Here is a 26,367-nt window from a genome sequence, read left to right on the forward strand (position 1 = left end):
CATTTTTACTCTTAGGATTAGGTTATAAGTTATATGTATGCATATGTGTATGTGTGTGATACACATATTGAGCAACAGACTTCTAAAAGTAACAAACATCAAACATTCTATTTATTGAGTCCCTCTTTCCCCACTCCCTCCACTATAAATCTCATTGTTGCTTTAATCACTGGAAAACATAAACAGGTTAGGGTTTTTAAAAAGTAGATGCATGGTATTTATACTGCTTTCCTCATACCAAAAAAACAAAAGTATTTTGGAAATAAATAGCTTTAACTGCTTTACAAGTGGGAAAATGTTAACTTAGGGAGGAGATGAAGCTTGATTAAAATGTTAATTAAATATGGAAGTGAGCCAATGTCTTTTGTAAGAAAATTGGTGGTGGATGTGATTGTGCACAAAAATAAACCCAGCTTGCTGGCCGTGGGCCATAATCCATGAGTCAAAAGATGACATTTCCATGGGGCTGGCCCGGTGGTGCAGTGGTTAAATGCACACGTTCCGCTTCGGCGGCCTGGGGTTCGCTGGTTTGGATCCCGGGTGCAGACATGGCACTGCTCAGAAGGCCATGCTGTGGCAGGCGTCCTACATATAAAGTAGAGGAAGATGGGCACAGATATTAGCTCAGAGCCAGTCTTCCTCAGCAAAAAGAGGAGGATTGGCGGCAGATGTTAGCTCAGGGCTAATCTTCCTCAAAAAAAAAAAAGAAAAAGATGACATTTCCTCTTCCAGCCCTCTTGTATGGCTCACCCCGTTGCACTGCAGTGGTTTGATTACGTGGTGATCTTTCTTTCTAACTAAGTGGAAGGCAGGGATGGCTTCTCGTTTGTCTCAACATCTCCAGTCCTGACACAGTGGTTGGCACAGAGGAGGGGGTGGTGAGGAAGGAGTCCAGGAAATCAGGGCTCCACAGGGTGAAGATAAATCTCTTCAATTTTCAGATTGAGTGTGGACACCCCTCCTAATCCGGTACAATTTTGCTGACTGTCCCATGTGACTCCACGGTGTTTCAGAATTCCCCCTCTCATGTGTCTGTCTCTCTAGCAAGTCCCTGAGTTACTCCCCAAGGGATGAGACTGTCCCATTCCTGCCTGTATCCTCAGCACTCAGCACAGGGCCCAGCACTGAGCAGCTACTCAGTAAATATTCGCCAAGGGAACAATTGGATGAGCTTCTCTCCCCAGGTTAGTGGGCTATTACCTTTATGCATAAGTCATAAAATTGCCTAAATTTTCCTAATGCCTATTTCTTTGCCATCTTCCAATGCTATGACCATTATCTAGGCGACCCCGTTGTATAGGTAATGATACTGGTGTGGGAATAGTCTATGAGACTGGCCCCTAAGCCCTCAGTTGGCTGGTAGTCCTAGATTGGAACCCAGGCAGCAACTATAAAGCCATGGCCAGAATCAGGCACATTTCATCTCTAGACCTTGTTGAGAATAATTTAACATCCAAGATCATTGACTATTTCTATTTAAACACCAAAGGCTTCGGCTCAAAAGAGCAGCAGAGTCTTCACTATTGAGGTTGAAATCTGTGGGCAAAATGCTGGAGCTGAAAACTTTCCCTCTGAAATTACACTATAATGTGCAATACTCTTAGTTTCCTCATGTGCACTCCTGGTGTACTTGCACCGCCCTCTCCCCTGACTTTGACTCATCTAGGTTTGCATGTTTCCTGTGACGGAGGGGTACATAGTTTTGTGATTGCTAACAACAGGGAAGTGCTGCCCATAAATTTCATTGCACTTTTCATTTCTTTTTAAAATTTCTATTTAAAAGCTACACACCTGTCTCTTGATCAGACTTTGTTGATCTTCTGTTATGGCTATTGCATTCATTAAATAGACATTTATTGAGTACCTATTATGTGCCAGGCTCTGTAATGAGTTCATGAGTCAGTTTCAGTTTCTGTGCTAGAGGTATTCACACATCGTCCGGTAACTTGAGAAGTGTTTTGCAGTTGGGGTACCCCCTTCAGTGATCTCCTCAGAAGCCATGTTGGTACTGCCTCCTTTTAGAAAGGTGAGCTGCATTACATGAGCTGATCACAGCATCTTATCCTTTTGGCCACTGTCATTGGTCTAACAGGTTGACACATGACCCAAGCTTGGCCCGTCTTCTCTAGACCGAAGCTGATGAAGAGATCTCTTTTCTCACAGGTTACATGCCTTTAAGGACATAAGCTGCCTAAATGGAGAGACCCATTTGCAGTAGGAGAAAGTGACACCCACATGCAGAGAGAAATAGGGGAGAAGGAGAGTCCTGACAAAGTGTGAGTCTCTGGATGGAGTCGCCCCTGAGGCCATCCCCACTCCATCCTTCCCAAGGAGGGCCTATGTGTCCCCCTTCTTTGATTAAATTAGTTTGAATTAAGTTGTATTGCTTGCAACCAGAGAATTCTAAGACTCTGTAAGAAGTGGTTATGGAATAATGGAGGAAGGCGGAAATAACTCAGTTTTATAAAGTGAGAACGGACTTCACAGAGGTGAAGACAACCAAACTTTGTCTTTCGAGATGAGGAGAGCTTCTACAACAGAATGAAAAGAAGGACGTTTCTGGGAGGCAAAAGAGAGTACAGTGCATTTGGGTGGAAAATGAAGTAATACGATATGGAGAGAAACAAGAATGGAAAAGTGGGCTCAGGTTAGATCCCAAGGGTATTTCCTTGGATGTTTTTCTGTGGGGTTTGGGTTTTGTCCTATAAGCAATGATTGGAAAGTCATTAAAGGATTTGAAGTGGGGTTATGATATGGTCAGTTTTATCTTTTAGAAAGATAGTTGATCACAGTAGCGGGTAGTTGAGAAAAGGGGGAAAAATCAGTCCAGTTGGGAGGTTCCTACAGCAAACCAGGTAAGAAATGACGAGGATGTGAACAAGGGCAGTGCAGGGGATGGACCTGAGAGGGTCAGCATGTGGACTGGAGGATTTGGTGCCCTGCTGGACAAGAGTGAGGGAGGAGAGGAGGCAGTCTGGGATAATGTCTTGGCTGCTGACTGGGTTGACCAGATGGAGGGGTGGAGGAATGTTAACCAAGAAGGAAGGGCAGGTTCTGGGGAGTGAGGAGAGATTCCAGTAGGCATCACTAGTGCCCATGGGACAGCCGTTTGGAGATGCCTGATACATAGGAAGAAGTAGTGGTGTTTAGCTCGGCAGTGAAGCCAGAGCTGATGACACTGATTTAGAAGTCATCATTACCGTGGTAGGCCAGATGCAGGCTCCCAGGAACCCTCCCGGGTAAAACCACTTTTTACAGGATAGGTATTTTTCACATTGGCTTAATTCGTCCTTCAAATACAGTTCAACATTTACAACAGACACAAAGCATTACCATCTTTATTAGCATAACTTACAACAGCCAATGTGAAACCCCAACCATTTATTCTGTTTTGGGAGAGGTGAAAGTTGCCAACTTATTTATCTGCGTACTTGCCTAGATGTCTATCTTAAAATTTTTTTCTTTACTGTTAGCGTGCTCATTCATTCTTAAAGTTGCCCTGACCTTTGCTTTGTTTTTCCTTTGGTTCCTCTGCTCAAGTGGCTTTTCTAAGTACACACAGATTAGCCTGGAAAACACTCAGGCTGACGACTTAGGAAGGGCGCCCCTGACTGGCCGCCTTTCACATGTTGAGAGCCCTTAATGTTTATTGTTAAGGATGTTTCAGTAGATGGTGAGTTGACTTTATAAAAATTAACAGCAGAAATATTTTCTGAGTTGCTTTTGGGTTTAGCCACCTTCAAATATTTTGCATCTCCTTTTTTTTACTTTCTTCTTTTGTTGGTGCATTTGTGAAAGTTTTTTCAGCTGTTTGTGAGCTTTTCCCAAACAGTGATGGAGGGCAGCCAACCATACACTCCAAATACAGGGTAGCTGCTTTTTCCTCCGCTAAAAGCCTAGGTTTGAAGCAAGACAAAAGTGTGTTTGCGGAGATAAACTGAGACCCAGGGGACCTGGGTTCTAATACCAGCTTTCTCTGTTGTGAGTTTATGCTCTTGGATTATTGTCTAATCTCTTTGTGCTCAGTTTCTGCCTCTGGAAAAGGCTTACCCTCTTATAAGGACAGTCTGAGAAGAAATCTCGGCATATATGGAAGTACTTTGAGTTTTTCAGAAAGTCTTTGAAAGATTGCGAGGCACATGCTTACCTACAACTGACCAAAAGCCATCTGTATCTGCTTGTCTCTGTGAGGATCAAAGGAGACGATAAAGCCACTTTGCTCCGAGCCTGGCCCGCAGAAGGTGCACAGGACAGTCACCATGGTCAACGCTTCCCTTCCTTCGTCCCCCTCTTCTTGCCTTCCTCCTTTTATACATTCTTCCCTCAGATGCTTTTCATTTTTCCTTGGTGACTTATTCAGACCTGGTTCAGAATAATCTTCAATTTTTCAGAAGCAAGACCATGTTTAATATTTTAGGGTAATTATATTGTGTGATAATGCAAAACTAGAAACAGAACAATGTCACCAGGTTTTAGGAGATATTTCTATTATATCATTTTAGAAAACAAAAAGGCTAATAGATTAACTGTTACAGGGGGAAAGGAAAGTGACAGACCCAGATCCTGACAAGGTTCTGACTAGGGAGCCCAGGGCGGTCCCAGCCACACCCGGCAGATGTGGGCAGTGGGCGCATCCTGGAGGGTCCTCTCGCTGACTGCACTGAGGGCGCAAGAGGCCAGGTCAGACTTCTGTGTCCTCAGCGGCCTTTGCCTGGCGTGAATTTGAAACATGCCTCTAGTCTCTCTCCCTTGATTACAGAGTGACTTATGATTCTAATGTTACTACACATTCTCTCAAGTTTTTAAAAACAGACAAGTTATTAATAAGGAGAGATGTTTGGAGTGCTCTCCAATAAATTATTCATCAAGATGCTCTGGATGGAGGTAACTTTGGGTCACTGACCTTGAACATCTTCATGCTCCAGAGAAGAATGTGAGCTACAGGACTCAGTGGCCAGAGGCCCTCTCTGAACGCCGCCTTGAGCCCCAGGGACAGAGGCTCGGCTCTAATCTGCCTCGCGAACCCTCCTCCCCATGCCCACCCCACACAGTAAAAGCACCAGCCAACCTCAAACTGTGCTCAGCTACAAGTGGTTTGCCCGACATGGATTAAACTTCTATGGCTTAAATTTTGTTTTGTCAAGAAAGGTAAAATTAGATCCTTTTATATAAAACAGTCATTTTATGTTGCGTTAGTTTCAAAGAAGGAATGAAATGCCGTCTTTAATGGAAGAATAAATAATAGTGTAGGGATTTGAGCCCTACGAGTCCAAGCAGGTCACTGGGTATTTCCCGCCAGTCCCCAGAGAAGATTCCCTGCCACCGATTATGAAGGACTGACTGACGCCTGGCCGGGAGGAGAAACCTCTGGAGGGCTCAGGAGCCTGCCAGAGGACACCGGCCAGGGCAAGGCCACGGCCACACTCTGCTGAGCCCGAAGCCACAGGCTGCTGCAGAGCTGTTCCCTTTAATCTTCCTTCCCTCTTCCCAGCCTCGCTCCCGTCCCGACTCTTTCCTAGAAGTGGAGGAAAATACCTTCAGTGAAGCCCTGGAACTTTCAGGCACCCCGTTTCCATATTTTCCTGAGATGATCCCACAGGCAAGAGGAGACCATGTCATTGCTCCAACTCCTACAGAAGAAAAAAACGTAAAAAGTTGCTTGTACAAACCAGGATTAAGTGTGGGGGTGTTTAAATGGACTTGGTTAGTTATGGAAAAACCTGGCCAGATAAATGAGTTAATACCAGCGTACATCTTTTCATTAAAATTTGGGCATTCACAAATTGTGCTTCATTTTTATTAATGAGTTAAAATGTACTGTTGGTTATAGGGAGTGGACCATATACACAAGCCTGAAAATGTGGCTCATCCATGATTTCCTGAAGTCCCCAATTCACATTTCTTTTTATACTTGGACACAAACACTTCTACTTGCACAGAAATTCAGCGCTTCGCTGGTCCACTCGGTTCCCAAATAGTGCCCATCCAGAGCACAGGTATGAGGGCTGGTGCCCAGCCCACGCGGTGGGTGACAGCCATAATAACTGTTGTCATTGTTGGTGTTGAATTCTTTTTTCCTTCTGCCCTTACCCAGCATTTTCTGCTCAGGTGAACCTCTATTTCTTAGGAAGAAAGTTATCTCTGGAAACTGGTTTGGTGAATAAGCCTGAAAATGTGGCTCATTCATGTTTTTCTGATGTCCAGAATTCTTGCATATATGTTGCCTATCTATTTCTTCCCTCTCTTTGAAACCATTATGTCTACCTACACACACACGTCATGCCTGGCTTGTCAGTCGATCTTCAATTCTCCCTGACTCAGTTCCAGGCACAGAGCAGGAGACAGATGTATATGTCTGTAATCTTTTGGAAAGGCACCCTAATCCACTGGGAGATGCATGCTTTGGCTAGAGCAAGCACCTTATGAAAAATGAGTTTATTCACTGTCTCTTCCCTTCGTTCTATGCACATTCTTTGAACCCCTACTGAGTACATGCCAGTCACAATTTACAGCTCTGCTTGGCTTTCATCAGTGGGACCCTGCAGATGCATACAGGCACATTCGATTCTTCTCCAGTCTCTGGAAGGCAGAGTTCTTCCAATCCCTACGTTAATTAGGGACATTAGGAAGGCATTTCATAACACTGTTTCCCGGATTGCTGATGCTCCTATGGTTAAGAATAATCGGTACATTTGATTGTGAAGATTACCTATCTTATGGTAGAGCTCTGGGAGCTGAACCTCCACTTTCTCCCTCTGGAAAAGATGGTACTCAGCTTGTTCACAGACGGGTGGGATCATATTGAACTGTCTTGCTACAGAATAGGCTTCCTAGAGAGAAAGAAGATTGCAAGTGAATTTATACTGAGGAGAAATAAGGCTGCCCTGGGGTTCATACTCATGAAAAATTTTCATTTTAGTGAAATCAGTACAACCAACAAACATGTAGGATGCAAATAATAAGCGAAGTTATGACCATCAGTTTCACTAAGAGCAATACCAAGTGTGGGAATTCTTCATCATTCTTTGGGAGGGTTTGGACTGAGTAAAGTCCAGGGCAAATTAGTCAAAGTGTGAATTGTGGACTGTTATAAAGAAAATGTAGTTTGACTATTTTTAGGTTCCTAAAGAAATAAAACTTAGACTAATATATAGAAATAATCTCTCACTAGCATGTTATAAACAGCATAGTTAATCCAGTTTAAGGAGAAAACTAGAATATTTTCTTCATGTATCCCATGTTCATATATCTCATTGGCTGGGAAATTCACTTTACCCTCTTGCCACCAAAGAACGTGCTGAAACGTGATTCCTATTGGAGACCTGCACCCCCTGTACTGCGAGCTGATGAGATCCAGCCCCCGTATCCATCTCTATAACGATGGATTGATCATGGAATTCCAGAGCCTTAGCGGTTGTGAGGAAAGTTTGCAAAACATCTTGCAATTTACACGTGGTATCTGAGAAACAACAACAGGTGCTCAATGGCCATTTGAAAATAGCGATAAATTTACCATGATCTCCATGGCACTCCACCGCGAGGTTCCCCAGTACATGGCCATCCCTTGGTTTATCACATGCGTCATGGCGCGAACTATTTCTGTGGAAGGCCAAACAGACAGCATTTCCTGAGTTTCTCTACTTTCTCAACTTATGTGGTCTTATTTTCTGCCTAGAATTTAGAAATTTAATGCAATTATTTGTTCGACTAACGTAATTGCTTTGACATTGGTGACAGCATAATAGTCTAACATGAAATATTGATGGTTTGGAGGCTGATGGTACTTTTGGGTAAACAGACTTTCCATTTTCAGTTTGCAGCAAAAATACTAAATGATATTAAAAACATCCTGACCACTTTAGGTTCTTCCTTGACTCTTATTGCTTCGTGGTTCCTGGCCTGAAAAAGAATACAGTATTAACCTCTTTCAGAGCCTGGGGACCTTGCTCCCTAAAGTAAGAAGTGAGAGAAAGCATTTATTTTGACTTTGTAGCATGTAAGGTTGTTGAGGATAGAAGGTCTGTCTTTGTGTGTTGGATTTGCTGAGTTGGGCCTCACACAGGGCGGCTGATTAACAGAGATGACTCAACGACAATGTGTTTAGCAGAAAGATAAACATATTAAATGCTGAGCAAACAGCTGAAGCCACAGTGGCTCCCAGCCCACAGTGGCACACCCTGTCCTTGACCACTTTGAACCAAGCTTTATTCTAAGACACCACGTAATGGATTTCACCAGGGCCTGCTCGTGGCCACACCCGGCTACTCACTTGCCTCTTTCAGCCTGACATCATGTTTCCTAAACAGGAAAATGAATCTCTTCCCCAGAAGGGTGGAGCTGAGCTAACCCTCTTGGCACCAGCCAGATGTCATGCAGAACCAGGGAGCACAGAGAGCCTCAAGTCAGTTGAGTGACAAGTCGCAGACACGGTTGGATTTCTTCTGCAAAGCAGGTCAGCTAAGCACCTAGGAGGCCAGGCCATCTGACAGCTTCCAGGGGTTGCAGGCCTCCAGCTTCTCTACGTCCCACTGACACCTGTGGGTAAATGTCCTTCAGAAGAATCAAATCTTTGTCTCAAAGTCGAATGGAGGCAGGTGTATTCTTAATTGTTTCTCAGGGGCAGGCAGTGTCCACACGGCTAGGGGACAGGATTTGGAATGACACAGCAGGGTTAGGGCTAAGCCTGCCTGCTTGTTTGGCTTGTGTAAGCCACTTTAAGTGGCCCTCAGCTTCTTTGTTGGAAGAAGAGAATGCTTTTACTCACCCTTGCCTGCCCAACAGAGGTAGAATTTGGCTTATAAGCAAAATATTTTTCTTTCTTGGAGAAAGACGCCCAAATATTGGATTATTACTCAGAAACTAAAACTATGAAGTTCATTCTCCCTTTATGAAAAAGATGAGGTACGAAAAGTTATATGAAACACTTTTTTCTTTTATTATACAAGTGGAAATGAGTGCCTACGATCAACATTTCTGCAAGTTGGAAGCCATTATTTAAATTTCTGCCCAGAAGTACTCTCTCTCGGACATCTGCATCAGGCCACCAGCTCCGTTTCCTTCACATCCTGTCTCACTCAGGGCTGAGGGCTTCATCCGGTCAACAGTGTTTAGGAAGTGTCTGTGTGTGGGGTGCTGGGGGCGTGGTGATGAATCAAGCATGTTGGGAAATGCTGACAAGGTTAACAGAGAATAAACTGAACCCAAGACGCTCCCCCATCTCTACTCTGCAATCAAGTAAGATGAGCAAAGAACACTGTCCAGTGGCCCAGGCACGTGGATATCACTGAGCCTCGACAAGAGTACTTGAGGTGGAGTGGAGGTTGTGACTCTTCCTGTACCTTCATTCAACACACACAAGCCGAATATTTGCCAGGCACTGTGCCAGTGGCTGGGTTCATCTGTGAATAAAACAGATACAAAGCTTCTGAGCTCAGGGAGTTTGGAGTTGAGTGGAGGAGATGGAGACGTAGACAAGTAAGAATAAAATGTGAAGTGTTGTGAAGAAAACAAATAGGGGGCTGAGATAGGAAATGAGAGGGAAGACCTATTAGTTAGGTCAGTGTTTAGATCTAAAAAATAAAAAGGAGCATGCCATGTGAAGAACAGGGAAAGCGCATTCTAGGCAGATGGAACAGCATGTATAAAGGCCCTGAGGCAGGTAGAGCTTAGTGAGTTCCAGCAATCAGAAGGAAGCCATTGTGGCAGCAGCCTAATAAAGAAGGAGGCCAGAGGTACGGGTGAAGTTGGCTGAGCGCAAACCAGTTGTTCATATACTATTCAAAGTTTATTGGGGGGCCCGGCCTGGTGGTGCAACGGTTAAGTTCGCATGTTCCACTTCTCAGCAGCCCGGGGTTCGCCGGTTCAGATCCCAGGTGTGGACATGGCACTGCTTGGCAAGCCATGCTGTGGTAGGCGTCCCACATATAAAAAGTAGAGGAAGATGGGCACGGATGTTAGCTCAGGGCCAGTCTTTCTCAGCAAAAGGAGGAAGATTGGCAGCAGTTAGCTCAGGGCTAATCTTCCTCAAAAAAAATAAAACTTTAATGGGAAGTCATTAAGATTTCGTAGATAAGGGAATGACAGGGTACAGCTACATTCCACAGCACTGTCTCTGATTTGACTGTGCTGTGAGAGTGGGTGGAGAGCGAGAGGACGCAGGAAGCAGGGAGATCTTTAGGAAGGAATTGTGGTATTCCAGGCAGATGAGGCAGCCTGGAACAGGGTGCTGGTAGTAAAGACAGAGACGTGGATAGATTCCAAATGTATTTTGGTGGTCGACTCCATACGATTTGCAGGTGGACTGGGAGTGGTAGGTAAGGGGCAGGGAGGAGTCAGGCTCCCTCCCAGAGACCTGGCTGTTCCCAGAGGGGAGGAAGGCAGGGAGGAGCGGGTTTGGGGAGGAAAACCAAGAGTTCCTCCTTGGACATGCAAAAAATGGAGATGCCTGTGAGATACGAAGGGGAGATGGGGAGGAGAGAGAGGTGGAGAAGTGACATGGGGAGCAACCTGGGCTGCAGGTAATATATTAATGTCACCAGACTACTGATTGTGCTTAAGTTCGTAGAAGTGGATGAGACTATATAAGGGGAGTCTGCAGACAGAAAAGAGAGGTTCTCCAAGCCAGCCCCGGCCTTGGAGAGAGGACACTGCAGGCTTCTGGGTCCGCAGCAGCCAGACGGGCAGGAAGGAGCCCAGGGGCGCGGGAGGCTTCAGAAGCAAGAGCAGGGAGGGCAGCGAGGAGGAGCGTGCCCAGACTGCAACACCGTGAGCACTCGAGGGCACAAAGCGCGTCCACTGGATTGGGCCACGTGTCTGGGAGTCCCAGCAGACCATGAGAAGAGCAGTTTCAGTGTCGGAGGTGCCACGGGACCGAGGCCCGGCTGGAGCAGAGGGAAGAACGCCCGGGTCGGGAAGCCTTTAGAGACAATTGGAGACAACCTGGGCAGACTCGAGTTTGGAAGTGAACGGGGCAGAGAGATAGGGCAGTAGCTGAAGGGTCCTTAGGGCCAAAGGAGAGTTTGATGTTAGAGATGGGAGAGGTAAGAGCAAGCCCGTAAGCCATGGGGAGTGAGCTAGAAAGAGGGAGTTACTCATGATCCGGGCTGGAGGCTTGAGGAAGAAAGGAGACTTTATAAACGAGACAGAGCGAAGCACCTGTGAGGTGCAAAGGTCACTCCACGGAGATGGTGGGACCCAGGGAGGTTTGTAGAGCTCATCATGGGAGGATGAATTCTATTCTCAATAAACCATCATTCAAGTGAAAGAGGCGAGTGTGAGAAGTGAGGAAACGGTGAGAACAAGTCGTTCGGACGGGAAGAGCCTGCGCGGGACACTGCAATGCCCCGGGGACTCCAGTTGCTGGTAATTTCCCGCTCTCTGACTCGCTGGGCTTCTGACTGCACGGAAGGGCTTCGTGGAATGCGGAAAAGAGCACTCAGGAGAAAGCCTGGAGAAACTGCGGGAGGCCCGAGAGGCCCGTCAGAGATTCACGTGGCATGATTTTGACGCATATTGAATTTGTTTATTTTTTTTTAATGTCAGAGAAAAATTCCCCAAGTTGTTCAGCTCTAACAGGAAATCGCCGCCCTGATGGCTGAGGTGGGTTTTTACGCGATTCTACTGTTTAAGACCACTAGGGGGCAGCATTGTCGAAAGAAAAAAATCAACTGAGTCTGGAAGGTGGTGTTCTCCTGGTGTCTGGTGGAAACGCGTTTTCAAAGCATCCTAGTGAGAGCATGGGTTCCGGGTGGGGAAGAGGACAGGAGGAGGGCCACCGAGTGCACTGCCTTCACCTGCCTCTGGGGGAGGACACGCAGAGGAACGTGATTAAACCGGCAGTCCCCGACTGGACTGAAGGAGAAGCCGGAGCCGCAGGGGTTCTCAGCCCGGCCTGCACCTTACGTTCCCTGGGGAACTTTGAAAACCACGCTATACGGGCTTCAACGAAGTTCTGTTGTATCAGAGTCTCTGGGGTGGGGCCCCGCATCAATACTTTAAAAACTCATCCCAGATAATTCTACTGTGCAGCCAGGGTTTAGAACCACTGTGCCTGCCTACACTGATGGTCCCAAAGTGTGGCCCTGGACCAGCAGCAGGGGCAGCCCCTGGGAACTGGTTAGAAACGCGAATCCTAGGGCCTTACTCCAGACCTACTAAAAGAAAGCAGTCTGTTTACCAGCCCTCCAAGCACTTGTGGCACAGAGTAAAGTTTGAGAACCACTGCTATTCCCAAGTAAGCCATTTCAGGGAGTGTGAACTTCCCCCACATTTCCTCTTCCGCTCTTTCGTCTAATCTAAATGCTTCATACTATAATTCAATCTTTTAGTTATTTGCTTTAGTACATATGCAAATAGTCACCATGACATGCATGCATGTGCACACACACACACACTCTTTGGTATGAATCGGAATTCAATGAAAATGCAGAAGTCCCAGTCCCAGCCCGCTGCACTGAGGCTGGTCCTTTGTATTATTTTCATCAGCTCTCAAAGCTGAAGGTTTGAGAAACACTGTCTAAACTATTGAAGAACTTCGTCAGCCTGTGCCCTCCTTTCCAGGTTGAAATAATCGTTCCGTCAGCTCTCGCTCATTCCCCGTACCCTCAGCCACAGCTGGCCTCTAGAAATGCTGCAGGTCGGTTGTGCCTCTGAGTGGCCCATTTCCCCATTTGTAAAGTGAGGATGATGTTGATCCTGGGAATTCTCGTAAAGCTTACAGGAGATAATGTGTGTAGACCAATTTGTGAATCTAAAAGAGTAACAAACTGAGTAACAAGTAGGCAGGATGTGGCCCTCGTTGTTTCTTCTCAAATAGGCTCAGATTCTAACATTTTAGTTACCAAAAAAAAGGTGACAGTCTTCTTTCAGCAATATAGGTCATCTACAGAGAAACTGAATGATAAAAACAAAAGAAACCTGAGAGATAATCCAGTTCAGTTTCCTCTTACTCCAGATAAGGAAACAGGCTAGGAGTTCATTTTTTAAGGCATAATTAAAAGCTTGTACATTATTAACAATTATAAATATTTCAGATATGCTAACAAAATGCTGAGAGTGAGTACACAAATAAAAATTGTGCTATACAGTGGTCACCTCTTATCCATGGTTTCACTTTCTGTGGTTTCAGTTACCCATGGTCAACTGCAGTCCAAAAATATTAAATGGAAAATTCCAGAAATAAACAATTTCTAAGTTTTAAATTGTGTGCCATGCTGAGCAGCGTGATGAAATCTCACACTGTCTTACTCCATCCTGCCCTGGACATGAATCATCCCTTTGTCCAGTGTGTCCACACTGTACATGCTCCCCGCCTGGTAGTCACTTAGGAGCTGTCTCGGTTATCAGATCAACTGTCACGGTATCACAGTGCTGGTGTTCAAGTCACCCTTATTTTACTTAATAATGGCCTCAAATCGCAAAAGTAATGATGCTGGCAATTCAGATACACCAAAGGGAAGTCGTGAAGTGCTTCCTTTAAGTGAAGAGGTGAAAGTTCTTGACTGAATAAGGAAAGGAAAAAAAATTGTATACTGAGGTTGCTGAGATCTGTGGTAACTTTTATTACAGTACGTTGTTGTAATCACTCTATTTTGTTAGTTACTGTTGTTAATCTCTTCCTGTACCTAATTTATAAATTAAACTTTATCACAGGTATGCATGTATAGGAAAAAAACATGGTACATTTAGGGTTCGGTACTACCCACAGTTTCAGGCATCCACTGGGGGGTCTTGGAACGTGTCCCCCAAGGGTAATGGGGGCCTGCTGTAGAGTGGGGCTGTATGTCATCTTGTTCTAGATCTTCCAAGTTCCCTGAAAATATGCATCATACTTTTATAACGTAAGAATGAAAAAAGAAAGACGATTCCCTAACAGGCGGAGGCACCACTTTACGCACTAACGTGTTACGAGTTGACTCACAAATATTAGGTTGAACCAGACGAAAGGTGCATTTTCAGAGGTCAAGAGGGGTTGACTGTTGACAGCGTCATTCGTGTGGTTCAACCTGACTGCCCTCAGATCCTTCCTTTCTCCAGAGGAGAGCAGCATGGTGGAGGCGGGGACGCTGGCAGAATGCAAGGACTTGGTCTCATCAGAGGAGCTGCAAACACTGGCTGTAACTAAGTCTAGATCTGGGCACAGTTTTTACTCCAAACCAGCTGTTTGTTAGTTATCTAACTTCAGCTGTTTATTTACTTGTTTACCTTCAGAAGCTCGTGGTGGTTTATAATCGTGCCTCTTTGTGGCTCAGAGGTTCCCTCTTGGACCTTTATCAGTCCTGTGGAGAGCACTCTCTCAGGGCTAGCTCAGTGTCTGCAGATAGAGGACTCTTCTTTCCCACAGGAATGGAAACTCACACCATACACGGAGTGAGGCCCTGTTTAGCCTTGGAGGTGTGCTGGCTGTCTGGAGAAAGCCTGGCCCCACCTGCCTTACAGAGCTCACAGCAGGACGCAGGAGACCTTGGTGCTCGTCCCATCACTGTCACTCACTTGGACATGTCCTTCAGCTTTGCTGGATCTCAGTTTCTTCAACACAAACGAGCAGGTTGATCTTAACTGAGCACATAGGCAATCTTCATAATAACTGTTTCAGCGGGTAATATTTTAATCCCCATTTTGTTGATGAAGAACCTGAGGCTCAGAAAGATAGCCGCTTTGTAACAGCTAGATCTTAAGTTAGCACGAGCGAAGCCATCTTAGGAAAGGAAGCAACACTGTAACCAGGACCCTGACTCACTAGTCTGTGTGAATACCTTCTCGCCTGCACGCAGCCTAGGTGACCAAGCACTTCTTGCTTTTACAAAAGACATGACTGCTAGTTCTGTGAGTCTTGCATATGTACATCCTCCAGCTGTGATAAGACAATGACTTTGTTCTCTGAGCTGCCCAGGAACATGACGACCTCCAGAAAGAAAAATCCTGCATTGCTACCCATCATGAATGACAGACGAAAGAGATAACTCGGCGCCTTGCAGTTTGTCACACCGGATGGTCGACATCCCTAAACCCTCTCTTTCCCTGCCCATCTCCCCTCCATAAACTGCCTCAAGGTTCTGTAGGATTGGAAGGTGGTTCTTTCGGACACTAGTCCGCCATCTTCCGATTATGCTAGCTAATTGCATAAATTTTCCTTTCTCAACCACTGGCGTGTTTGCAATTGATTAGCATGCAATTGGGGTGAGCAGAAGGCGCCCCTTTTTGTTAGCTTTCACCTTGGTCAGGTTCTCAGCAGATGCTCTAGAAGGCCACTTCTAGCTTCAAAGTTCTGTGACTGGTCATCTTGGAAGGCTTTGTGCCTCATCCATTGTGGGAGAAGGTGGGTTGGGGACAGAAAAATCACAGAACATTTACTTAATTGATCCTATCGTGTATCTGTGAACATGTGATGTTTTGTGTGTGGTTACATCCATCCCTTTGAATTTAATACGCCGATGACAGTAGTTCAAGATGTGTGTGAATTACTTGGGAAATGTGAGTTGATGACTTTGAAAAAAGAGCCAAAAAAGGGCTTGCGTCTGTGTCTGACCTGTTAGAGCAAGAGTGGTCTTCACCAGATAGTTTACAAGGAATAAACTTTCTGGATCAGAAGAGACCAGATTCAAGAGACTAGAAAGGGAGACGTCACTGAGCCAAGTCACTAAAGCCTCTCCGATCTGGAGAAGTTGAACATTGTTCAAAACTCTGACCCCAGAATGGAGCTTTTTGTCTCCAAGGCCTATGCCCTGTCCTCACCCTGCAGCCCCCCAGAGAAAAGGGTCCCCAAAGGGCACACATCCGCCCTCTCTGCTCTGCATGCGCTGGTTGTCCCTAACCCGAGACAGTTTGAACTGAACCTTCCATATTGCCCAGATGTGATCCCAGAATCTTATTCTGAAATGTGGAATAGGTTACTGAAATGGGACACTTTCAGCCTCACTTTTACCTAAAGTCCAAGGCCCTGAACAAAAATGGTGGTTGGAAAGTACCCCTGGGTTCTGAAGCCTAGGTGGGACTGGTACAAAGGTTCGGCCATCCCTAGCCCAACCCCCAGCAGGCCAGAGTAAGCAGGTACAGGTTGGGGTGTGAGACCATCTGTTTGGACTTGTCTGAGATCTGCAGCTTCTCCCTACGGGCCCCTGGGATGCCTTCCTCCCCCTCCATCTTTCACCTCGTCTCAAACGGAATCAAACTCCAGAAGCTGAAACGCCATTTGCAGAACTTGTAAACAAGAACAACTGTCTGGAGTAAGAGCCTGGACTTGCTGGGGCTTCTCCTGAACAGACAGACACAGGCTGTCCTCGGGACGGCGCGGGCCTTGTTCAGCTCCCCCTACAGAGCGGGAGGCTATGTGATGCTGTATGCTTTTTGTACCATTCCTTCCTCCTCCAGACAGGCACTCTTTCATCCTAGTAAGAGATGAAACTGTTACAAAGCGGCTTTTACACTTAGATAAGAATGGCCAGCGACTGGCCTAAGGCAATGACATAGCATTCTCATCTTTCAAGACTGCTCTGTCCTCGTTATGTCCCTGTAATCCTTTTATCATCGCCCCCAGTCTCCGCAGCTCCTCAGCTATACCACTGCTGCCTGCTGACACTCTCCAAGAAATCATTATGTGGAACATGGCTCATAAAATCACACCTCTTCCTTCAACAGAATCGAAACATGATCTCTACTATTTCCTACTAAAACCTGGTGTTTTAGCAGGAAATCAGTTTGTAATGCCTGTGTTTGGTTGATACTAAACAGTAGTAATTAAAGGTGACAGAGTACAGGGCTGGTCTCGTATGTGCCAAGTTCTATAGGATTTGTGAACAGTGCAATGACTTCCAGTTCACTTAAAAACATTCAAAATGAAAGTAAAGAAACGCATTGGCTTAAGTTTTGACAACAAGGCAACATATGAACAAAGTTAAACAAACAAACAAATCTAAGTGAACTAAAATTCCAGGGTAGTGCAAATTTCCTAGATACCTAAATTATATCTTCATCCGTGAGGCCAAAAGTTGTACCGTCCATGAATTACAGGAAACTGCCCTCTAAGTTAGCATCCTGGGGGCCCTTGACAACATTACTGGTCAATCTTGGAAAAGAGGATTTTTATAGTTTGACATAGGTCTTCTGATGTGGGATAGCTCTCTGACACAAATGAAATCATTAAAATTTGAGAAAGGATTCTCTTTCCTTACATGGCAATTTTTAAAGTTTTGCTCTTGTCAATTAAGCCCCACAAATTTTATCATAGAACATGGCTGTCTCAGTCTTTCTAAGCTGCAAAAATACTATAGACATTTATCAAAAATCCGAAAATCCAATAGCTGGCTGAAACAGCAAACATTCATTTCTCATAGTCTGGAGGCTGGGAAGTCCAAAATAAAGGTCTGGCAGGGGCTGGCCGGGTGGTTACTTTCGTGTGCTTTGCTTTGGCGGCCCCGGGTTTGCCAGTTTGGATCCTGGGCACGGACCGAGCACTGCTCATCACACCATGCTGCGGCAGCATCCTACATAGAAGAACTGGAAGGACTTAGAATTAGGATATACAACTATGTACTGGGGCTTTGGGGAGAAAAAAAAAAAAGAGGAAGATTGGCAACAGATGTTAGCTCTGGGCCAATCTTCCTTACCAAAAAAGCATTAAAAAAAAGGCACTGGCAGATTTGATGTCTGGTGAGAGCCCCCTTCCTGGTCCCTAGATGGCCATCTTCTCACTGCGTCCTCACATGGCAAAAGGGGTGAGGGAGCTCTGTGGGGGTCTGTGTTATAGGGGCACTAATCCCATTCATGAGGGCTTCACCCTCATGATCTACTCACCTCCCAAAGGCCCCCTCCTGATGCCATCACATTGGGAATTAGATTTCAACATATGAATTTTGGAGGGATGCAAACATTCAGTCTATAGCAATGGTCAAGATAATTTTGGCCTAGAAAATTCTCAAAGCAGGTGTTACCAGTTGCTCATCACCACCATAGCTGACATTCCCATGAACCTGATTTTGAATGACCTGATTTTTCCCAGTGAATGTACCAGGATAAATGATCTACAAAACGTATGCAGAAATAAATAAGGAAGTTAACCTGCCAGGTAGGTTTATTTGATAGAATTAATTTATTCTCATTTTAGAATAGCTAAGTGAAACCTTTGTTTTATATCAGGAACAGTTATGGTAGAGGGTAATTCTGGTGCATGACAATATGACCTAATCAGCAACATAAGGAAAGACATGGTGGACGTTATGGAGACCCCTCATTTAGCTATAACATAGAAGGTCTAAAGATGATGTCTTTGAGAAATTTTAGCTTCTTCCTTTGTGGCCCTTTTGAGCTTTGGGTTGCAGGTTTTCTTACTGAGAAATGAGGACGTATCTAACTTCTTGGAGTATCAATTAGGTGTTTTTTGTTTTTTTTTTTTAATAGAGTAAGTTATTGAAAATTCAATTGAAAGTCCTGAAATTATAAAGGAGATTTATCAGCTTTGGTCACTGAAGTGTAGACGTCATATAAGCTTCAGCACTGGTTGTTCCAGCAAGTCATTGGAGACCAGCTTTTGCCTAACTCTGCTACCCCTGGGCTGGTTTCCCTCGCAGCATGAGGCGGCTCTCAGCAGCATCAAGGCCTTGGGCTTCCTTGTCCATACGCACAGGGCGCTCTTGCCTCAGCATGCCAAGACTCCTGAGAGTCGTTCTGATGGGGCTGCTGCGGCCACAGGAACCAGTGACTCTGGCCCAGGGGAAAAAATGGGCTGTTTGGTCTCACACAACCCAGAGCCCACACTGGAACTGAGGTCCAGCAAGGGGAGAGGAAGTGGCCTTCCTCTGGGTCAGGTGGCAGTCTGGGGGGTGTGTCGCCACCCAAATGAAAATCCAGGAAGCCAAGAAAGGAGAGATGACTGCTGGGCAGACAACTAACAATGTCCACGTGCCCGGATCACACCCACGGCAGGGGGAAGGGAGACAGCTGACTCTACTGAGCGCCTACTGTGTGCTGGGCTCTGGCCTGGGCGGTTTACCAACACTGTTGGATTGAAGTTTTACTGCAGCCCCGTGAGCTGGTGTTATTACATTTCCATTTTACATTTGGAGAAATTGAGGCTCAGAAAGATTAAAAACTGGATGAAGCCAGGTTTGCACTTTTCCTCTACAACCAGCCCCACCCACGGACCCTCGTACTTAAACAACATGAAGCAAAATCTCGTTGCTTTTCTCTTCACCCATATTTACATATTTCATGCCCGCTCTTTTGGTTTTGCTGTTGGAAGCCCTAGAGGGTTAATATCTCTACCAGCTGAGGAAGCAAGGCTTCGGGCCTGTCAACAGGAAATGAAATACGCAGAACGCTCACTCACGAAGGAGCAGTTTTCCAAACGTTCACTGAGATACTGAAAAATAAATTTAACCAAACCCCACCTGTTCTACATGGCGCCTAATATTTCTATACCCATTATTGGTGCACAGTTATTTTTATACGTGGGAGCATCTGTCATTGCGTTGTAGACATCTGGCTCGAGCCTTGGATTTCTGATTTTTCAAATTGTGGGATGTCATCCTCGTTGGTCGACAGACAGATGTGGAATCTTGACACGTAGCTTCTCCTACTGTTATCCTGTCTGGAGCTTTTTGTTTATACAGCTGTCTGTGTATCAGCTTTTTGGGACAGTCTTTTAACTTTATTTTAAAAGGAATTCTATCTTGTGGCTGAAAGAATAAAGCAAGCAGCTTGGCAGAGAATTGATAAGAGTAAAAGAATATTTATCCTAATGAGATTTTCTACTGGCAAATCCAGTTTTGTGCCGTAAGGGAAGTAATGTCCTGGCTTCTCTCGAAGCGCGGGGCTGGCCTGGCCCGTGGCCGCAGGGGAGGTGCCCGGAGGAGCGGAGAGGCCTGGCCGCGGGCTGCCTGCGCTGAGCTGGTGCGGCTCTCGGCTGGAAGGCCACTTGGGACTGGCGTGGTGCAGCGGAATGCTTCCCTCAGCCCTTCGACAGAACCGCCTGGTAGAGAGGAAATACCAACTCTGTTATGTTTCAGAACGAAGTACCTGCTGCTCTGTGTTGAAACGTGAGGCCGCCAGTGTGGCCGGGCTGCTTTCACGGCAGGAGCCCGGGGAGGAGGCAGGCCTGTCCCTGCGTCGCCCAGGGCGCCACTGTCTGGTCCTCGCGTCTGTTTCCCTGTTTCACACACGGCTTCTTGTATCTGGAGGCCTTCCTCTCTTCCTTTGGGACTTTCCTTTCTGTTTCTGAACTTCTTCTCCACCCCGACGCAAAGATGGCTATTCTCCCATGTTTTCTCTGCTAGAACTTTCTGCCAAGGAAGGACTTAGCAAGGTTTTTCATGGGAAGACAGTGCTGCTTAAATGTTTCTACCACATGATGCACTAGAGTGGCCACAAAACCGAATGTTATTAGACAGCTTTGGCATAAAAATTTATGCAAATGTCTTTTCTACACCATAATAAGGCATTACTTTAAAATGACAATAGGGGCCAGCCCGGTGGCACAGCGGTTAAGTTCACATGTTCCAATTCCGTGGCCGGTGGTTCCCCGGTTCCGATCCCGGGTGCAGACCTACTCACCTCTTGATAAGCCATGCTGTGGCAGGCGTCCCACATATAAAGTAGAGGAGGATTAGCAGCAGACGTTAGCTCAGGGCTAATCTTCCTCAAAAAAAAAAAAAAGACAATATTTTTCCTCACAAATCTCTGAGTAAAACTGACATGGGAGGAGAGTGTCTCATGTTAACTCTGCAGCTCTCGGACCCCCTCGCCCCCATGGCCTCCTTTCCACACTCGGCCTGGTCCTGGTGCTTCAGGGAAACGCAGGCCCGGTTGTGAGACAAGGAGCAGGGGAGGGTGTCAGTGACTGAAAAGGTGTCGGGGATTGTCCTTCTCTGGGCTTGGTCTTTAATTACACAGAGCCTGGTTTGACGGAGGCTTTATGTCCTGAACTTTCGCATCTTGCCATGCCACCTTCTGTGAGACTCCCCCACATCAGCAAGGGTCTTCTGTCTTCTGGAGTATCGCTAACAGTAACCAACAAGAATTTAGCATGCAGAATGCACCTGGCCTTGCTCTAAACACTTCACACATATTAACTCATTTGATCCTCACAACAGTCTTATAGAATAGGTCTATTATTGTTATTCTTATTTTTCACATGGAGAAACTGAGGCACAACAAAGATGAGTAAATGGCTGGAGTTCAGCCAGCGACAAGTGTCGGAGCTGGGACATGAAAGCAGGCAGCCTGGCTTTAGTTGGCTCTTCACCACAGAGAACATTCAGCAGGTTAGGAATCAGCAGACTTGTACCCAGCAAGGGGCCGGGAGCCCCGAGAGAGCCTGACCAGGGCCGTTAGAGGAGTGAAATGCTGGCCGCGAGCTCCTGTGGGAACCGACAGGAGCCAGGTTCTGTTTCCTAAGATCACGCACTTCATATGGGCGGCTGCCCAGTGTGTGTGTGACCACGCGGGGTTCCTCTGTGACACAGCAAAGAGGACGGTCTCTCTCCCCTCCTTGGCCCTCACTGCCTTGCAGCTTTCACATTGAACCTCTTTCAACGTGGGAAGTCGACAGCATAGACACGGACGATGGAGTGACCACCGTGTACAATGTAAGTCTGGAAAAGGCAAGCGCAGGACAGAGCGAGCGGCCTCTTGCTGTACTGGCGAGAAGGAGGGGTGTAGTAAGGGGGTCAGGATGGCTTCCCGGGGACATTCCAGGCTAAGGAAACAGTGAGCAGGGCTTTTCAAACAAAGAGCAGTGCTTTTCAAAAACTTTTCTGCTTCCCAATCAGTTAAAAAAAAAGGTATATTGGTTAGTATATAAAACAAATACCTGTACTACCAAGATAATATGTTATATATATAATGGCACCCAGATCTTGGCATCAAAATGCTATTGTCCTTTAAAAGGACCAGGGCTCCTAGGAGAAAAGGCTGATTACAGGGCTGGGGAAAGCACAGGTGAGCTTGGCACATCTATGCGGGGGAAGCAAACAAGTCCTCAAAAAAAAGATGGAGACATGCCAGAAAGACATAGAAGACATGTCAAAGATGCTCCAAAAGGCCATGTTGGGATAACTGCAGCAACAAAATAAATAACGATAGTAATGAATTGTGATTCATAGAATAAAATCAGAATCTATGAATTCATACGGATATAAGTAATTGAATAAATTAATCAAATAATTATTCAATAATTGAATGAATAAGTAAGCAGGAGAGAAGGGAAAGCTTTTCCCTATGGTACAATGCCAACTAAAAAAATGTCGAAAGTATGACGGAAAAAGAGAAAATCACCACTTGGCAAACAGCAAGTTTCAGGCAAGAATCACTGGGTGGGGGGGCAGGGGGGAGGGAGTGCTAAAATTACGTAGGTGAAGTGTGGTGAGGAGGATATTTGCTCAGTTTCAGAGTATCTCCCGCACAGATACTCATTAGGTATAAACTATATATGTGCATAGTAAATACTAAAGGAAACACAGTGACTTCACAGTGGGGAGGCCTGGTAAGCGTCACCCTAACCAAGTGACGGCAGCTGCCATCACCAGTCACGGGAGGAAGAGACATTGTGCACAGCTGACATGACACATCAAAAAGGACACACACCACTTCTGTGGCACTCCTTCCCCAAATGCCCGACCTGCATTCAATCACTAGCAAACATCTGAAAAACTCCAACTGAGGGACATTCTACAAAAAAACTCGCTCATAGTCTAAAATGTCCAGGTTATGAAAGACAAAGACGGAGAAGGTCATCTAGCCTAGAGGAGACCGAATGTGTAACCTGCTGTTTTTGGATGAAGTGTTCTATATATATCTATTAAGTCCATCTGGTCTAATTTTTCATTTAATTCTATAATTTCCTTGTTGATTTTCTGTCTGGATGATCTATCCATTGGTGTTAATGGGGTGTTGAGGTCCCCTACTATTGTTGTATTGTTGTTGATGTCTCCTTTTAGTTTTGTTAAGAGTTGCTTTACAAATTTTGGTGTTCCTGTGTTGGGTGCATATATATTTATGTGTTATGTCATCTTGGTGGAGTGTCCCTTTTCTCATTATATACTGCCCCTCTTTGTCTCTCTTTATCTGTTTTGCTTTGAAGTCTACTTTGTCTGATATAAGTATGGCGACACCTGCTTTCTTTTGTTCATTATTAGCTTGGAGTATTGTCTTCCATCCCTTCACTCTGAGTCTGTGTTTGTCTTTGGGGCTGAGGTGTGTTTCCTGGAGGCAGCATATTGTTGGGTCTTGTTCTTTGATCCATCCTGCCACTCTGTGTCTTTTGATTGGAGAGTTCAATCCATTTACATATAGAGTGATTATTGAAATGTGGGGGCCTACTGCTGCCATTTTATCACTTGTTTTCTGGTTCTCTTGCATTTCCTTTGTTTCTTGTCCCATGATTTTTGGATTACTAATTCAGGTAGGTAAATTTCTGTATTGGCTTTCTTCTTATTTGTAATTTGTGTCTTTATTCTTTTTATTTGTTAGTGGTTACCAGGTGGTTTGTATACAACATCTCATAGATGAGATAGTCCATTTTCTGATAGCCTCTTATTTCCTTAACTTAAAACGTTCCATTCCTTTTCTCTTCCCCTTCTAGGTTGTTATTGTCAGATTTTTTTTTTCCTGTTCTTTCTTGTGTTGTGAGTTTGTGGTTAAAATGATAGGATTATATTTGTTCTTGGTGTTTCCCTTCCTTTTATCTTTAATGTTTTATTTAACTTTTGCTAACCTGTTCTGATGGAGACCTGCTACTTTCTGTTATTGTCCTTCTACTTATCTCCTTTGCTCTGGAGTTTGTAACCCCTTTCCTTTTTTTGATTTTTCAGGTATGAGGGTCTTCCTGAGCATTTCTTGAAGAGGAGATCTTGTGGCAATGAACTCCTTTAACTTTTGTTTATCTGGGAAAATTTTTATTTCTCCATCGTATTTGAAGGATATTTTTGCTGGGTAGAGTATTCTTGGCTGCAGGTTTTTGTCCTTCAGAGATTTGAATATATCATGCCACTCTCTTCTAGCCTGTAAGGTATCTGCTGAGAAATCTGCTGATAGCTGTATGGGGGTTCCTTTGTAGGTTATTTTCTTCTGCCTGGCTGCCCTTAGTATTTTCTCTTTGTCATTGACTTTTGCTAGCTTCACTATTATATGCCTTGGGGTTGGTCTTCTTACATTGATAAAGTTTGGAGATCTATCGGCTTGTGTCACATGAAGTTCCATCTCTCTCCCCAGGTTTGGAAAATTCTCAGCTATTATTTCTTTGAACAGGCTTTCTGCCCCCTTCTCCTTCTCCTCTCCCTCTGGTATACCTATAATCCTTATGTTGCATCTGCTAATTGAGTTGGATAATTCTCAGAGAGTTTCTTCATTTCTTTTTAGTCTTAGTTCTCTCTCCTCCTCTGTCTGCAGCATTTCTATATTCCTATCCTCCAAATTGCTAATTCTGTCCTCCATATTATCGACCCTACTATTCAGAGAGTCCAGGTTTTTCTTAATCTCCTCCATTGTGTTCTTCAACTCCAGTGTTTCTGATTGGTTCTTCTTTATAGTATCAAGCTCTTTTGTGACATAGCTCTTGAACTCGTTGAGTTGTTTATGTGTATTCTCTTTTAACTCATTGAGTTTTTAAATAATGGCTGTTTTGAATTCATCGTCATTTAGTTTAAAGATTTCATGGTCTTTGGGGTTGTTTTCTGGGTACTTGTCATTTTCCTTCTGTTCTGGAGATTTAATATATTTTTTCAGACTGCTTTATGGCGTGGATTTGTGCCTTCACATAGAGATAGAGTTTAGTTACTGTTTCCACTTGTTTCTACTGGTGTGTGTGTGGGGGGGGGGGGCAGCTGTTTATACTGCACCAACCAGGAACCCTGTCAGCTGTTGCTGACTGGACCTGGCCCCTCCTTGTAGTCACAGTGGTCCTGTGGGGTCCCTCGTCAGCTGTGGGGGCAATCACAAGGGGGCTTCAGGCTGCTGGTGCCTACTGTTACAGACCAACTAGGTGTGCTCCCTCCTTGGGGTCTGCAGAGGTGTTATGGGCTTTCCCAGCGGCCGGGAGCAGGATCACCTATATTCACAGCTCTGTCACTGTCAGAGCCCACAAAATCTCACTTGTCCACTATAGGTCCCAGCAGAGCTATGGGTATCTTCCGCAGTCTGTGGTTAGCTCACCTAGCTGTGCTACTTTTGCCCCAGGGCCTTCCAGCCTTGTGATTGCTGGTCGGGGCCTCTCCACTAGTGCTGTGCAGAGGCTTTTGCTGAGGCTGCTGTGGGACCATAGAGTTTCCCCCTGGGCCATGGAGCCAGGCTGCTGGAGCTCCACCCAGCCTCCGATCACTCCCATGGGATCTCTGGGTGCCCCTTGCCCCCTTTGGGACACAGCTGGAGTCCATGAGTCCGGCGGCAGCTGGCAGGCTGCTGCCCTGCCTGGGATCCTCCTTTTTGGGAGCCTCCTGACGTTCTGAATGCTGGGCGGGGCCTCTCCGCTAATGGCGAGTAGAAGCTTTCCCTGCTGCTGGTGCGAGACCCTGGAGTTTCCCCCTGGGCCGTGGAGCCGGGCTGCTGGAACTCAACCCAGCCCCAATCCTCTCCCACTGGATCTCCAGGAGGCTCTTGCCCCATCTGGGAGAGAGCCAGAGTCTGTGAGTCTGGTGGTGGCTGGTGAGCTGTTGCCCTGCCCGGGATCTTCTTCAGGAGCCTCCCGGAGTTCTGAATGCTGGGTGGGGCCTCTCTGCTAATGGCGAGTAGAGGCTTTCCCTGCTACCAGTGCGGGACCCTGGAGTTTCCCCCTGGGCTTAGGTGTAATCGCGAGAGGCTTAGGTAGGGCTGTAGTCACCTGTTTCCACCGTCACTCTGCCGGTGTGTGCACACTCCTGTCCTTGGTGCGTGGAGATGCTATGGGGGAGTCCGCTGGAAGAAAGCCTCTTGCAGGTACTAGACTGTCCGGGGGTCGAGAGTTGGAGAGTTTTCACCTATCTCCACCTCCTCATGGGGGGAAGTCCATCCGCCTTCTGATGTATAACAGCATGGGTGTCTCAGGCGTCTTGAGATGCTATATGGATATTCTTTGTTACCTGATGAATGTCCAATTAGTTGTAGATTCCAAGGGGGAGAGACAAAGAAGACTACTCACTCCGCCATCTTGGTGACATCATCCCTGGCCTAGAGGAGACTGAAAGCACATGACTATAAAATGCAACATGTGATCTTGAAGAGTCTGGACCAGAAAAGGATATTAGTGAAACAATTGGAGAAATATTAATCAGATCTGTAGATTATGGAACATTGCTGTGTCAATGTCCAGATTTTGATGATTGTACGATGGTTGTATGTTAACATGGAGGAATCTGGGTGAGGGGTATTAGGAATCTTTTGAACTATTTTTGCTGCTTTTTAACA

General features: G+C 45.7%; 1 protein-coding gene across 3 annotated transcripts in view; it reads right to left on the reverse strand.

The window, feature by feature from the left end:
• The window catches only part of KCNAB1 (potassium voltage-gated channel subfamily A regulatory beta subunit 1), a 383,573-nt gene that overhangs the window by 13,262 nt on the left and 343,944 nt on the right, over nucleotides 1-26,367 (reverse strand). For all 3 annotated transcript variants that reach the window (XM_070509613.1, XM_070509614.1, XM_070509615.1), the window contains exons 9-11: nucleotides 7,514-7,599; nucleotides 6,710-6,830; nucleotides 5,536-5,630 (exon numbers count right to left, since the gene is read on the reverse strand). In XM_070509613.1, the coding sequence (XP_070365714.1) occupies nucleotides 5,536-5,630; nucleotides 6,710-6,830; nucleotides 7,514-7,599 (302 nt within the window). The remainder of the gene's footprint in view (nucleotides 1-5,535; nucleotides 5,631-6,709; nucleotides 6,831-7,513; nucleotides 7,600-26,367) is intronic.

The sequence above is a fragment of the Equus asinus genome, chromosome 5 (genome assembly GCF_041296235.1).
Source record: "Equus asinus isolate D_3611 breed Donkey chromosome 5, EquAss-T2T_v2, whole genome shotgun sequence".
NCBI classification, from domain to species: Eukaryota; Metazoa; Chordata; class Mammalia; order Perissodactyla; family Equidae; genus Equus; species Equus asinus.